This window comes from Globicephala melas, chromosome 1, assembly GCF_963455315.2.
Source record: "Globicephala melas chromosome 1, mGloMel1.2, whole genome shotgun sequence".
Taxonomy (NCBI): domain Eukaryota; kingdom Metazoa; phylum Chordata; class Mammalia; order Artiodactyla; family Delphinidae; genus Globicephala; species Globicephala melas.
The window spans coordinates 80,856,587-80,872,155 of NC_083314.1; the positions used below are offsets into that span (position 1 = coordinate 80,856,587).

At 46.3% G+C, this 15,569-nt stretch overlaps 2 protein-coding genes across 6 annotated transcripts; one reads left to right on the forward strand and one right to left on the reverse strand.

Annotated features, from left to right (window-relative positions):
• Positions 1 to 333: 333 nt before the first annotated feature.
• On the reverse strand, positions 334 to 13,828 carry POLR3GL (RNA polymerase III subunit GL). 3 transcript variants are annotated; one of them, XM_030869299.3, is made up of 9 exons: positions 12,991 to 13,691; positions 9,835 to 9,997; positions 3,480 to 3,647; positions 3,010 to 3,139; positions 2,083 to 2,151; positions 1,696 to 1,752; positions 1,382 to 1,455; positions 1,144 to 1,257; positions 334 to 848 (listed from the first exon to the last, which is right to left on the reverse strand). In XM_030869299.3, the coding sequence occupies exons 1-9, from the start codon at positions 13,017 to 13,019 to the stop codon at positions 762 to 764; spliced, it is 891 nt and encodes a 296-aa protein (XP_030725159.2). In that variant the 5' UTR covers positions 13,020 to 13,691; the 3' UTR covers positions 334 to 761. The 3 variants fall into 3 exon arrangements, with proteins under 3 accessions (XP_030725159.2, XP_060156128.1, XP_060156121.1); XM_060300145.2 differs by having other exon boundaries at positions 9,835 to 10,038; positions 12,991 to 13,678; XM_060300138.2 differs by lacking the exon at positions 3,480 to 3,647 and having other exon boundaries at positions 12,991 to 13,828.
• Positions 11,549 to 15,119, forward strand: ANKRD34A (ankyrin repeat domain 34A). Of its 3 annotated transcripts, XM_060300111.1 has the most exons (3): positions 11,906 to 12,140; positions 12,244 to 12,307; positions 12,689 to 15,119. In XM_060300111.1, exon 3 carries the CDS (start codon positions 12,805 to 12,807, stop codon positions 14,293 to 14,295), a length of 1,491 nt encoding a protein of 496 aa, XP_060156094.1. In that variant the 5' UTR covers positions 11,906 to 12,140; positions 12,244 to 12,307; positions 12,689 to 12,804; the 3' UTR covers positions 14,296 to 15,119. The 3 variants fall into 3 exon arrangements, with proteins under 3 accessions (XP_060156100.1, XP_060156094.1, XP_030725155.1); XM_060300117.1 differs by lacking the exons at positions 11,906 to 12,140; positions 12,244 to 12,307 and adding an exon at positions 11,549 to 11,762; XM_030869295.2 differs by lacking the exon at positions 12,244 to 12,307 and having other exon boundaries at positions 11,907 to 12,140.
• Positions 15,120 to 15,569: the final 450 nt, after the last annotated feature.

The following is a 15,569-nucleotide window of genomic DNA, read 5'->3' on the forward strand; positions in this document are numbered from 1 at the left end:
GTGTCCCTGTGAACACATGTGAACACACGTGAATCATGTCGTCCCCACTGCCTGAGGACCAGAAGCCCAGAAGCCAGCTGGTCTTCAGGGCGTGGGCTGTATACAACTCTCTCTGCGCAGCCCTGCAGATGAGCTCCTGAATGTGCCTTGGCAGAGCTAGATGGGGATTAGGTGTCCCACCATGGGGGTAGGAGGGAAGGGGCAAAGGACAGGAAGGCTGTAACCCCAGCGTGTCACACTGGACTCTTAACAGGTGAGGAGAGAAGAATGGCTTACTAGGCATCCCCTTCATTCCTCCAGCCCTCTCCCACTAGGCTTCACCCTGGACAGAGAGACAGATAAAAACATTTTATTTAAAAATATAAAACTGGCCTTATTCCTCCTAACTGCTTGCACCCCCAATTATCTCCACAAAGAACTATAAATGGGTAGGGGCATGTGCACAGCTGTCTCAGCTCTAATGATTCCAGTCCTTCTTTCGACCCTCCTTTCTCACTTTCATACAATTAAGACATTGGTCCTTTGTCCTTTCCCCAAGATATCAGAGGTGATACAATACCACAGGAGAGAGGGAGGGGAAGGGTAGAAAAGAGAGCTATCTGTGGTCACTCTCTATTCCTATCTCCAGGGACCAAACAGGTTATCTGGATTCTGAGCAAATGATTTGCTTGTCCACAAAACCTAATAATAGGGGACAGCTACTCTCTGTGTCCTAAATCAAGAAAGAGATGAATGTCCAGGGTATTGTTTAGAGTCCTTCTTCAGTATATAGCCTCATCCATATTGTCATCACTGTCACCCCCAAAGTCCTCTCCATTGTCAAAATATGACATGATGTAATCAGTTTCCTGAAATAGAAAGAAAGAAAGGAAGGAAGAAAGGTATGTTGGCATGCTTTCAGCATTCTCCTTCATCCCTGTGTACCAGTCCCCTTCCCTCCCAATCGCAGCATTCCAGGCCTATAGTTCACTCGGCATTCAAGCTGTAGTTCACTCTTGAGAAGAGCCTAGGGACAGGTAAAGTGGAGGGCTCTATCCTTTGGAGGCACTATCTCCTTTGGCCCTCCAGCCTTCAGAAGTTGAGATCCCCAGAGCTTATGAGTGGAAGAAAGGGGGCCTGAGAATGAAAGGAGGTCCCCTTCACCTCTTCATGCTCTTCTTCATCATACTCCTCTTCTTCTTCCTCTTCCTTCTCTTCTTCTTCTTCTTTCTCCTCATCTTCCTCTGAAGTCACTTCTTCTTCCTTCTTCTCCAGGGTCTTATGTGAGGATGAATAGGAAGAGAAACTCAGCTCACAGAAGGGAAAAATTGAGGCACACATGGGCCAAGGAGGAGGAATGAATCTGGGGCCCAGGTGGTCTCTATGCGCATTTCTTCCTTACCTCTAGTTTCTGTATTGTCTCCTCCTTATCTTCTGTGGTCTTAGGGGGCCTCTTGGGGAGTAGAATGGTGGTCCCTGGTGAGAGGATCAAAAGGTGAACCATCAGAGCAAACTTCCTAGATGGCTTTCTACCCCACCCTCTTGCATAGACCATGTCACTCTGCTGCCCTCATGTGGCCACCGTGGCACCCAGCAACAATACTGGGTAGACTGGGTAGGTAGGAATTGGGAGGGCAGGCAAGACCACCAGCAGCCTTGGCCCTACAGCTGATGAAGGAAACCTCTCCTTTCCCTCCTTTTTCCAGATACACTCACGCTCCTTCTGTAGCTTCCGTACTCGGATCTTTAGCTCCCGGGGTAGACGTCGCCAATCTAGGAATAGCGGGAATGAAAAAGTCAGCAATACTCTGCCCTGGGGTGTCCTATAAATGATGACTCTTTGAAAGGACAGGTAAGGATCAGGGTTAAGGGTGAGGAAGGAAGGGGCTGGGTCAAAGCTGCTTGGAACAAAACTGTGGCTTGGATGCCTCCAGAGGAGTGGGGGCCATTTAATAGGTTTTTAGGTAGAGTCTGGAGCACATCTAAGGCTCCTGAATAGGGTGAAGGTGGAGACAGAGGAGGGTGGATAGGGTGGTGGCTTGGGGCTTGAGGCATCTCAAGCATTTGAAAGAAGGGAGGTCAATGAAAGGGTCCATCACCTACCAGGGTTCCAATCTATGGCGTTGTCAATCGGCCCTGACATCTGATATTTGTCTGAGTAACGCTCCACATCTGAGGGATCAGAGGTCAAGGGTCAAAGTTTTATCCTTTCAGAGCCCTAGAACAGGGTTCTTCCTGAGGTCCAGCCCTCTCAAAACTCAGATATTGCCTTTTTCCTCACCCCAGACCCAGAGCCCAGGGGGTGAGCTTCCATGAGGACCTTCAACACTCTTCTAACCCGTCCTTTTGCCACCTCAAATTACAATGTTTTTGTTATCTCCCTTAATGCAAAGGCATGGCTATATTGACTGGTAGTGTGGTACAGTGGAAAGTATACTAGAGCAAGAAACGAGGGTTTCAGTGTTCCCTTTACTCCTCGTTAATGGGACTAACTTAGGCAATTGTTTCATCTCTCTGAACTTTAGCTTCTAGGGCTTAGGAGGAAAGCACTGGTTGTCAATACATTGAAATACTGTACTTCCACACCAGTTGGTAAATATCCACTATCCCAGACCTCCTAAGTACATCCTGTACTCCAGTCCCTCCTGGCTCCCTGACCTCTCATGATCCACAAACCAAAGGGGTAATATTTTAATTACAGGGCTTCTCAGAGACCCCTTCTCAAGTTCTTCTGATTGGTTGGTACCTGCAATATCCAGATTGTTAAAAAATTTTAATACATCTCCTCATTTCTATCTGTAAAATGGGCATCTTAATACTTAACCTCCTACTGTCCAAGACTATTGTGAGATTCAAAACAAACCATGGATACCATAATGCATTTCAAATGCAGGGGTAATTACTGTGATCTCCCCAGTTAGGCAGTGAGCTTTCTGTGCCTCTTCTGGCCTCTCTGGGCCCCAGCGGTGCTAAGTATAGGGCACTACTCATGGAAGGCACTCAGAACATGATACTAGCATTCCAACTGACCTCTCTTGGGGACAGCAGGCCGGATGAAGTAGGGGAGCTGCCTCATGGCCCCTCGAAGCTCCTGCTTCAGTGCCAGGACATATTCCCCTTCCTCTCCTGAGGGCAGAGGCACTGGGCGGAACTCCAAGGGCTAAGGAGGCAGAGGCAATGGTCAATTCAGGGAGAACATGCTGGAGTACAAATCTGGGAGGGCCTCTCCTCTCCCCACAATTCAATCCAATGCTCCCACTGAGCAGAGGACCAAGGCAAATGGGTGGAGCAACACAGCATTTTGAAAGCTGGGGAGCTGAGAATGTAAAAAGTGAGGGTAGATACTTCCTTGTCTGGAAAACATCCCATATAAGGTGGGAGTATACAGACAGGGAGGGGCAAGATGAGGATGATTTTATGATGGCTCAGGAGGAATCCAGGATCATACACAGTCAGCCAGGGGCATATGGGAGTCTTGGGAAAGGAGGGCAGACACTCACAGGGAAGAGTGGAGAAGGCTGCAGGGTGGGTGGGGGCAAAGCATCCCCCTTCCCAATGCCCACAGCCTCCATGCTGAAGGTCAACTGGCCACGGCCACGACCCCGGCCCCCACCCCGGCTGGCCATGATGGAGGGGGCCTGGGGATTCAGACATCCAATAGGAAAAACCTGATAAAGACAAAAACACAGAGAAAAAGTACAGTAGAACAGACAGGAAGCCAGGGAGGTACAAGACACTCAATCTTTTCTCCCAGAGACCTGAAAAGCCAGTTTAATTCAACAAATTTTGAGAAGGCATAGTGCCAAGCAAGGTATTTCTAAAAATATAAAATATGGATGAGACACGGTTCCAACAGGACAGATAATTGCAATATGGTGTGACTGTAGCACAATGAGGAAAGTGACTAGACCCTTGGATAAAACTTTCCTATGCCCCTAAGTTAATTTGATGTTTATCACCATCTGCATATCTACATATGATCTTTGAATTCTTTCTCTCCCTCACTTTCCAAACCCAACCAGGCCTAAACTCAATCTAATGCAATGCATTTCAACAAAACATTTATTAAGCATCTACCATGAAAAAGGTAGCGTGCCAGACACTGGGAGGGAACAGGAATGAGTCATCAGTCTCACTGTCCTTTGATTGGGGGTGGGGATGTATGTGATAAGAGCCATTACAATCAAGTTGATCTTTTTAAACACCACCTGGAAACACAGAATCTTAGAATGGAAGGACCCATGGAGTCTTCTAGCCCAAACACCCTCCCAGTACAGTACTATCCTCTGTAAGTTGTTGGTCATTCAGCTTCTGGTGGCATTTTCCTAAAGAGAGGGTGTCCATTTTCCTCTCCAAGGCAGCCCATTCCACTGTGATGAACTGAAAGTTCCTCCTGCTGCCGTAACTGAACTTTGCCTCTTGTCATTATTTTTGAGAAGCCAGTCAGATAGCATGGGGGATAAAGAAAGTCATCAAATGAAAATGAAACTTGAAGGAAATGAAATCCCAGTAGCAGGGAAGATACCTAGCACCCAGATCTTGGCTCCTAATACCACTTTCCAATAAAAGGAACCAGGGCTTCTTGGAGAAATGGCTGATTCTAGGACTGGGGCAGGAAATATACAAGATGAGACTGAAGCATCTTGTAGTGCCAGAAAGTAAGAAAGTGCTCAAAAACACAACACACACATTGATGCGGCTGTGTCAAGGGCATAAGAGTCGACTGAAAGAGCTCCCAATGGCCAAAGCCTGAACAATTTGAGCAATAAAGTAGTATTGGATTATAACACCAAAGTATAAAATAAATATCCAAGAGACCATACTGATATAAATAAACGTTTGAACAAATTAATACGTGGTAGAGAAAAAACAAATTTCTCATGCAGAATTCCAAATAAATTATGTAGATTCCACCCTAAAAAGGGAGAGTGTAATTCCCCACTCCTTAAGTATGGCCTGTGTATAGGGAATTTTGTCCAAAACAATTTTGGAAAGGTGGGGGGAGTAACTTTACAGTGTAGAAACTGGACAAGCATTACTTCAGTCAGATGACCAAGGTTTCAACATGAACAAAATTAAATCATATTGTTAGTATGTACCCTTAATATGATGTGATATCCTCTTCCCCAAAACTGATAACCCCAGTCTAATCAGGAGAAAAAAGCCAACAAATTCCAACAGAGGAGCATCCTATAATATATCTGACCAGTACTCTTCAAAACTGTCAAGGTCATCAAAAACAAGGAAAGGTCACACTTCCATTGTAAAAGAGAGAGAGCTGTCCTAGCGGTGACCTTCATAAAAACAAAGAAAACCATTCCTTTTGTTTTCTCATTATAGAAGTAGTATATATTTATTCTAGAAAATTTGGAAAAACATAAAGGTATATATAAAAATACCTATTATTTCATGACCATGATGTAGTAATAATCATTATTAGTATTTGCATATGGATCCTCTCAATTTCAGTTATGTATGTATACATACATATACATATATGTTTGTGCATGTAGGTATATGTATGTATAGACATATTCCATACATAACAGGGCCATGATAACTAAATATAATGTGGTATCCTAGATGGGATCCTGGAACAGAAAAAGAGCATTAGGTAAAACTAAGGAACTCCAAATCAAGTATGGACCTTGAATAATTACAATGTATCAATATTTGTTCATTAATTGTAACAAGTATACCATATTAATATATGACATTAATAATAGGGGAAACTGGTGCCAGGGCATATGGAAACTTTCTGTACTATCTGCTCAGTTTTTCTGTAAATCTAAAACTGTTTTAAGAAATAAATTTTCTTAATAAAAAAAAGCAAGAAACTTGAGTAGCAATTCAAAATTCACAGTTTCTCAGACATTCCTTGTCTTTCATTACCCTGACAGTTTTAAGGAGTACTGGTTAGATGTATTATAGGATGTTCCTCTGTTTGAATTTTTCTGATGTTTTTCTCTTGATTAGACTGGGGTTGTGTGTTTCAGGGAGGAAGATCACAGAGATGAAGAGCCATTTTCATCACATCATATTAAGGGAACATACTAACAATATGTTAGCTATGGAGCAACAAGAGACAATATAGTATAGAATTATGATCTCTTAAATTAGTGATTCATAATATAATTCCTCCCACAGAAAGCTAAGAGGACTGGGATGGTGAGGGGAGGCTTTAGGAATCACAAGGTCTCAAGTTTGGAACAGACCTTAGATATCATGTATTCATTCATTCATTCTTTCAACAAATATTTATTGAGCATCTACTATATGCCAGACATAATGCTAGATAATGGAGATCATATTGAATCCTCTACTTTAGACCTGCATCCCTCCTTTGATAAACCATATTTAGTAAATTGTTATCCACCTTCAATTTAAACTTTTTAGTAAGAGAACTCCCTCTCTCACTTTGCAGGTCATTCCATTTTGGGATATTTGTTCTTCAATCAATATTCAACAAATAAAACAAGAAATACATGGCTCAACAAAATGCACTCCACTAAAGATTAGTTAGGGGGAAAAAAGATTTTAAAATATGTACAAGGTAATCTGTTTTGTCAAACACATACACCCACCCAGATATATGAATTAAAAAGTTGTTCTTGAAGGATATACAACAAAAATTAACATTGGTTAATTGGAGGTGATGGGTTTTGGGGGTTTTTTGATGATGTGTATTTTATGGGGTTTTTTTTTCCTGTACTGAATAGGGGCTGCTTTTGTAATAAGAAAAAATATTCATTAAAAAATTAAAAATATAGTAAAACAGCATAGTAGATGAGATTAATAATATGCAGCAGGAAGGAGAGGTGGGAAAATGTGTGCCTGAGGAATTTGGAAAGTTTCAAGTCCAAGTGCCAAGAAAAATGTCAGGAAAAGATGGCTGTTAGTTAATAGATTAAACTGTGATCTGACTTAAAGAACACATTAGAGGAGAGAGGATGTCTTATGGACACTAGAGAAGTAGTAAGAATTTGCCACCATGTCTTCAAGCCCTTTCAAGGGAAAAGACACTCTAACTAGACAGCTTAGATGTCTTTCCACCTGATAGATACAGTTCTAGCAGTGGACACAGGAGCTGTTTTGACTGCAAAGCAGTGAGGAGTTAAGAAAAGGCCATGAACTTTCAGGTTAGACAAATCTAACTCCATTTCCACATACTAACCAAGTGACCCTCAAGGATGTGGGGTAAAAAGAAGACAAAACTTTAGTTAATTAAGGCACTAAACTGGTTGGGAAACTGTAAACTATCTGTACCCCACTCAGCTCAGGAATCTACAATGAGTCTCTTCTATTTAAGATTGTGATTGAGTCTAAATTCTTGAAGATGTTTAAGGTTTCCCATCACCTGGTCCCAGACTGCTCCTCCATAAACATCAACCCTCCCTAGTGTTTACCCCTGTACTCTCCTTCCCCTGCAAACAACAACATCTCATGTACATTATACTCATTCCCAATTAAGCATAACTGTGTGATGTGGTAGAAGTTACTATGAAGCAGGTTTCAACAGAACGTACAGAAAAACAATTACATCAAATTTAAGAAAGGCAGTATATGTAGTGGTTAAGAACATGGATTTGAATCCCAGTTCAGTCATTTTCTAGCTATACAACCTTCAGCAATTTATTTAATAACTGTAAACCCATTTCCTTATCTGTAAAATGGGAATAATAATAATTTAAAAACCATCTAAATTCATTCAATGAATACTTACTGAGTTCTTATTAAGTGCCAGGCACTGTTCTAAGTGCTAGGGATGTATCAGTGAGCAAAATGGACAAAAAACTCCTGCACCCATGGAGTTTAAATGGAGCTTACATTCTAGTGGTGTTCTCAGTATACAAATGTTTCAAGCCATGAGACTGGGTGAGATTCCTAAAGGAGTGGATGTGAAGAGAGAAAAGAAGAGATCCAGGGACTGAGGCCTGGAGCACTCTAATGTTTACAGTTTGCTATAATTGTAATAAATAAGACAAGGAGTTAACACTCATATTAGAACTCATGGAAATCCAAATGAAAAAAAATCACCCCAGTAGAATAAATGTGCAAAGAACATGAATAGAATAAATGTGCAAATAGGCAATTAAGGAAAGAATAGCCAATAAAACCATTCTTTACCTATCAAATTGACAAAGATTTAAAAAATAATCAGGCTGCCATGGGTTTTTTTGAGATGGACACTCTCATACCTTACTGGAAGGACTATAAACACAGTCTTTTGGGGGAGCAATTTGACCCCTTGAATCTACAGCCTTTTAAAAGTTTATATCCTCAACCCAGTAATCCCACTTTAAACACTTATCCTAAAGAAATCATCAGATATATAGTCAGAGATATAAGTAAAAGCATGTTTATCAAAGAGCTATCCATGGTAGCACAAATTCTGAAATAACCTAAATGGTCCAACAAAAAAATGAATGGTTAAAAAAAAAATCAAACATCCATCTTAGACCATTATGTAGACATAATAATTATTTCAAATAATATTTAAAGGCAGAAAATGTTCACAATATAATGTAAAGTGGGGGAAGCATGATATAAAGTTGTATTTGTTGTATGGCCCTATGTGTGTAATATATACACAAACACACGGATGTATACATATGTATACAAGCAGAAAATAACTTGAAAGGGTACATATTAAAATAATAACACTATATCACGGTCATGAAATAATAGATATTTTATACCTTTATGTATTTCCAAGTTTTCTAGGATAAATGTATATTACTTCTATAATCAGAAAACAAAAGGGATGATTTTCTTTATCTTTAAGAATGTTACCACTAGGACAGCTCTTCCTCTTTTACAGTGGAAATGTGGATTGCATTTTGTTGAGCCACGTATTTGTTTTATTTGTTAGATACTGATTGAAGAACAAAGTGAGATAGGAAGTTCTTTTACTAAGAAGTCTAAACTGAAGCTGGATAACCATTTACTAAATATGGTTTATCAAAGGAAGAATGCATATCTAAAGTAGAGGATTCACTATGATCCCCATTGTCTAGCATTATGTCTGGCATACAGTAGATGCTCAATAAATATTTGCTTAAAAATGAATGAATGAATGAATACATGATTTCTAAGGTCTGTTCCAAACTTAAGACTTTGTGATTCCTAAAGCCTCCCCTCACCATCCCAGTCCTCTTGGCTTTCTCCCTTCTCTGGACTGTGGGAGCAATTATATTATGAAACACTAATTTAAGAGGTCATAATTATATACTGTATTGTATTTTGTTTTATCTTTTATTAATTTTTCCCTAATTACATCAGGAGTTTAAATTCTTCCTCCCCAATTAATTCCATCCAATTAACCTTTATTGGGCACTGTGTATTAAATATTAGAACCTGCCCTACAAAACCTTATATTCTAAAAAGAATAGAAACATTAAAGAGGGATTGAGCACTAAGTGCTCCAACAGAGGTATGCCTACAATGCTATCCTCAGACTGGGGAACAATTAATTCTGCAAAAAAAGGTGAACCAGGAAAGCTACAGGTAAAGGTAACATTTCATCAGAGTCTTGATAGATAACAGGAGTTTGTCAGGCTCTTAACAGTAATAGATTTAGGGGAAGCTGACCCCATAGCAAAGAGTCAGAGGTACCAGAGTGAGTCTTTCACTTTCTCCTTTAATATAACTCCCCTTTGCGCGAAAGAAAACTACGGTTCTCTGGCATAAAATCAACAGAGCAATGGGAGCCCAGAGGAAAAGGGTAGGGAACTAGAAGCGGGCTGATCCAACAGGCTGCCGGAAAGCGTTGTCTATCTAGCAGCTTGGCCTTGGTGAACTAGTTCGGAAGGTGTGGAACGGAACCAGGTCAGAGCCACCAAGTCGGGGCCTTACCTGCTGCCCCTCCCCCACGCGGAAAACACGCCGCAGCCAACTTGAAATTTGCTGGTCTTCCTCAAGCTGTTGGCGTTCTAGGTCCGCCTCCCAGAGCTCCCCATTGGTGAGTTCTCCCGGCCAATCTTGGAGAAGCCGAGGAGGGAGGTCCGCCCACTTGAAGCTGAGGAGTGGAGGGAGGGAGAGAGTTCGCCGGAACTCAGGCTAGAGAAGCCGGGTGAGGAGAGAGATGGAGTTGCAGAATCAACCAAGGGTCAGTCATTTCACACCTCATCTCAGATGGAGGATCCCCTTGGCTAGCGACAGTTCACAGAGGGAACCTGACTCTCACATCTCACCGAGGGACTCTGTTGAGGGAGCTTACACAGAGAAATAAACCTCTGTGAAACCTGCTTCTTAGGCGTCGTTCTTTTTGTGACTCTGTCTTCACACTGGGCCTCTCCTTCTTTACTCCAACCTTCCCTTCAATCCTGCACTGCCTCCCTCCAGCACCACCAATGAATATTTCTTTTCTAGAAAAATATTTTCCTGTGGATTGCTGCCATGTCTGTGAGAAGATGGAAAGAGGGTTTGGGAAAGGAAGGATTAGGAATCAGATAACCAGAGTTGAGGAGACAGGGAAGGAATCCAGTGTTTCCTGCATTTCCCACTGCCTTCCAGTTCCTCCTAGCCCTTGGTAAAAGGGGGCACGGGAGGAGGAGTCCCACTTCGCAAAAAAAAAAAAACAGAGGGAAAGAGTTCAGAGTAGAGATAGAATCTAGGAGTTAGTTAAGAACAATAACCCAGACGTCAGGGAAAATGGCCCTGGGAGTGAAGCCTCTGGACTGGGAAGGCTGTAGGTGGAGTGGCAAGCACAAAGTCTTTGGAATAGGACAGAAACAGAGCTGTGAGGCTTTGGAGAACTTACTTTACTTTACTAAGTCTCAGTTTCTTCATCTATAACAAGAAAATAATTCCTACTTTATAGTGTTGTTGTGAGGATTGGAGATAATGTATGTAAAGTACTTGGCACATGGTTGGTTTCCAATAAATGGCAGCTAGTAAAAATGGGTGGCTTCCCTGCAAATATTTCTCTCTCCCCCTTCTCCAGGAACATTGTATCTTGTGTCTGGTGGCCTCCAGCCTCTGAATTACCTCAGGTGAGTTTTCCAAATCCTTAGGATTTTTTCCTCACTCCCCCTCCCACTCCCCCTGATGCCTTCCAGCTGGACACAAACTCATTCCTAAAATATGCAGATGGAAGCTATGGTAACCATGGAGACAGGGCAGATGGTGAGGAGAGGCAGAGACAGACAGTGAGAGAAACCGACTGCTACAGACAGGGAGAAGAAGACTTTAAGGAGCGATTCAAACAGAGACCTTTAAGTGAGATGGAAAAATAATGATTCTAAGCAAGACTGAGAGTAAAGAGATGCAATGAGAGAGGATGTGTTACAAGGTTCACTCTTCTCTGCCCCTTTTCTATCTCTCTCCTTCCCACCCCTCCAAGAATATGGAGAGGAGACAACTGGGAATGCCCCTTGCTGTATCTAAAAATGATCCCAGATAGCCAACCTCTTCATACTTATCTAAGAGGTCTGTACAAGGGAGCTGAGGTCCAAGTTTATTTGTGGTACATGTTCCGTTTGGGGGGAGGTGGAATGAAGATGTATCGCTGTGTGACTCCAGCTCCCCCTGACATTTAAACTACGAGAAGGCAGCCACAACTCTTGCCTCGCTCTGCACAGTAAGGACCCCGGCTGTGGATCGCCATCGCCTCTCTCCACCCCTCTGCACAGTGTGCCATGTGCTGTGTGTGGCAGGTCAGATCTGGCGCACAGGCGCGCATCAACACACCAAGCTCGGAGAATGGGGATCTGCTGAAGCTCAACGAAGAACTAGGATGGTCCCAGTCTGGGTCGCGGAGGAGTCTCCTAAGGAACACTTAGGTTTGTTGTGACTGAGGGGAGGTCGGCTAAGCAAGGGAAGTCAGGATTGGAGCCTCTAGCTTTTGAGGGTTTATGTGTGCATGAGTGGGGTAACGGTTTGGTGCCCGACGCCCCCACCCTCAGAGACTAGGCTATAAATAGAGAAGCAGAGCTCCGCCCTCCCCCCCCCAGCTTCTCTCCTCCCGAGCCGGCGCTGTGCCCGGGGCGCACCGGGAGGAGGGACCAGGATTCTGTGCCCGGTCGCAGATACTGACACCCAGGGAATCCGGGTGCCCACCCCCACGCCATGTGGGCCCCCAGGAACCCGGCTCCGCCACCCCAGCTGCCCCGTGGCCCTGGCCTCAGTCCTGGCCCGGAGGAGATTCTGCGGACTTACAGGTATCTATTTGGGTGCACAGCCTGGGAAGGGGAAAGAGCAAGGAGTGATGGGGAATGTAGCAGGGGCAAAAGAAACCCGCAATTCTCCCCCTACCCGTTTTAGGTCCCAAACGCAAGCTGCTTCCCTCCCCCCATTCAGTTTGTGGGGCTGTGGCAACCTAAAAGAGGTTAGGAATGGGACTGTGTGTGAATGTATGGGTGCATGTGTGTCGGGGGGTGGCGTTCAGCATCCTAGGAAGGGGGATTCCAAGTACGGATAAGAAAAGGGGGATGCTGGAAAGGTCTGATAAGCCGTGGGGTGAGGGTGGCGGTGCGGTATCCCTGCGCGTGCACGTACGCATTTGCACTGGCGCTCGTCCTTCAGTGCGGGTGCACCCTTCCCACCTCCTCAGGCATGCGCTGGGGGGATGGGGGCGGCTCAAGGCAGGAGTTAGAAGAAGGACTGTGTGCAGTGCCTGGGAGATCTCCCCCGCCCCACGCCGATCCTTCCACCAGTGCCTCAGTTTCCCTGCCTGAATCAATAAATAAGATCTTTCTCTTTTTTGCAGGGATTGGCTTCGCCACTGAGCCTTCGGGCCTCTGCCAGCCACCACCCCCACTCCCCTAGCCATCCTCGGCAGGTCCCAGTCCCGGCTCCATCGGTGCTTTCGCCCCAGCGGCAGCTATGCTGCACACCGAGGGCCACGCTCTTCTTCGGGCCGTGGGTCAGGGTAAGCTACGCTTGGCCCGTTTGCTTCTGGAGGGGGGCGCCTACGTGAATGAGGGTGATGCCCAAGGGGAGACTGCGCTAATGGCGGCCTGTCGGGCCCGCTACGACGACCCCCAGAACAAGGCGCGCATGGTACGCTACCTTCTGGAGCAAGGCGCGGACCCCAACATCGCAGATCGCCTAGGGCGCACGGCGCTTATGCACGCCTGCGCTGGCGGCGGGGGCGCAGCGGTGGCCTCCCTGCTGCTTGCCCATGGCGCAGACCCTTCAGTCCGAGATCACGCTGGCGCCTCGGCGCTTGTCCACGCCCTGGACCGCGGGGATCGCGAGACCCTTGCCACGCTGCTGGACGCCTGTAAGGCCAAGGGCACGGAGGTCATCATCATCACCACCGACACCTCGCCCTCGGGCACCAAGAAGACCCGGCAGTATCTCAATTCCCCACCGTCCCCGGGGGTGGAGGACCCCGCTCCCGCTCCTCTTAGCCCGGGGGTCTGCACGTCGCCGTCGGAAATCCAACTGCAGACTGCAGGAGTAGGAGGACAGGGATTGTTATCCCCTCGCACCCAGGAAGAAGAGGAGAAGCGGGACGTATTTGAATTCCCTCTTCCTAAGCCCCCCGATGACCCCTCCCCTTCTGAGCCACTCCCCAAACCACCCCGTCATCCTCCAAAACCACTCAAAAGGCTCAACTCCGAGCCTTGGGGCCTAGTGGCCCCTCCTCAACCGGTTCCTCCTGCCGAAGTGAGGCCGGGGATTGAGCGCCTGACCACCGAATTCAACGGCCTGACCCTGACAGGTCGACCGCGTCTTTCCAGACGTCATAGCACTGAAGGCCCAGAGGACCCGCCCCCGTGGGCGGAGAAAGTGACGGGTGGGGGTCCTCTCTCGCGCCGAAACACAGCGCCAGAAGCTCAGGAGCCTGGCCCCCCTTCAGGGCTGAGGCAGAAACTGAGCCGCATGGAGCCGGTGGAGCTCGATATCCCCGGAAATCTTTGCCCCGACTCGCCGGAGTGCAGCCGCCCGTCCCTGGAGCGCCGCAGATACAGCGCCTCCCCGCTGACCCTCCCTCCAGCCGGCTCTGTTCCCTCCCCGCGCCAGTCCCAGGAGAGTCTGCCTGGGGCTGTGTCTCCGTTGAGCGGGCGGAGGCGGAGTCCAGGGTTGCTGGAGCGGAGGGGCTCGGGGACGTTGCTTCTGGACCACATCGCGCAAACACGGCCTGGTTTCCTGCCCCCGCTCAATGTCAGCCCCCACCCTCCCATCCCTGACATTCGTCCCCAACCCGGAGGTCGGGCGCCTTCGCTGCCCGCCCCTCCCCAGGCGGGGGCGCCAGGCTCTCCCAGGACCAAGCGCAAGTTGGTGAGGCGCCACTCCATGCAGACTGAGCAGATCCGCCTGCTAGGGGGCTTCCAGAGTCTAGGCGGGCCAGGGGAGCCTGGGCGCTGAGAGGAGTGAGAGGAACCAAGGAGGGTGGGGATCAAGACCTTGGGAAGGGTGGAAGAACCAGCTCACACACACACCTCGGACATAGGGGTCTGTTGCATGTGCTCATGGGCTCGGCGCACGCACACATGGGTAAACATGTGTCTACAAGCACAGTACTTGCACTTGCAGGGAAGGGTAAGTACTCTTATTTATTGGTCATATAGACACATGCACTCATGCCCTGGCCACTTCACATGCATATGGGAATTACTCACACACCGGACCATTTGTGCTAGGGCCCCAAAAGGGTCCCAAGCTCACTTGCATTTGTTCAGAAGCGTTAGGGAGCCCCTACTTATGAGTAGTATCCAATCTCTTTGACCTCCTGCAATAGTAACCCCTTGCTTTCCATGTATGCCCTGCAACACAGCCCACTCATGATTTTGGACACTCTACCCTCTTCGTGAATATCCCACCCCCATTCTGCAGGTCTTGCTTCTCTCTCCAGGCTTGGCTCCTTGTTCACACCCTGCTTCCAGCCCTAACCACTTTTCAGGACATCTTCTTCACTCTCCTTGGGAATTTGCTGCAGCAATCCCCAGCCTCAGTTCTGCTGCTGCCCTTCCTGCTCTCAGCTTTACTTCTCAGCTTCCTGTTTTTTCTTCCCATCCTGTTCCCCCAACCAATACAACAGGTTGTCTCATTTTTCCAGGAGGTGGGTCATGGGCTCTAAGCTGCTGTTCTGTCTGTCTGAGCTTATGAACACCCCCACAGGTAGAAGTGGGGAGTAACCCTAAATCACTCCTCTCTCCACTCGACATATCAAATAAATGTGTTCAGAAGTCTCTGTTTGGTCACTTCTGCTGTGGGTGGAGGGTGTGGGGAATGAGGAATAGGGAGGGAGGGTGATGCTAACTATAGCTATAACCATCTAGGGGATACTTCGAGGTTCCAGCCACCTTCTTTCCAGGAGACCAACTGTGGTTGTAGAAGAAAAGGCAAGTGTCCCATGTCCTGAAGGTTTTATGCCATCTGATAGGTTTTCATTTCCCTCAGTCTCCCCTATGTCCATCCTCAAATTCTTTAACTTAAGATTCCTACAAAGAATCCCTCCCTCCACCATCAGCAGATATATCCCAATAGATTAACTGTCCCTCTTTCAAGCTTCCTATGTCTTGACCACTCACAGTTTTTCCTTGGGGGCCTAACTTTTATCTCACCAGGTGCATTTCATTTTCTTCTACTTCTTGCTTCTGTTTTCTGTTTCCGCATCCTTGAGTTCTGAGCCACTGTAG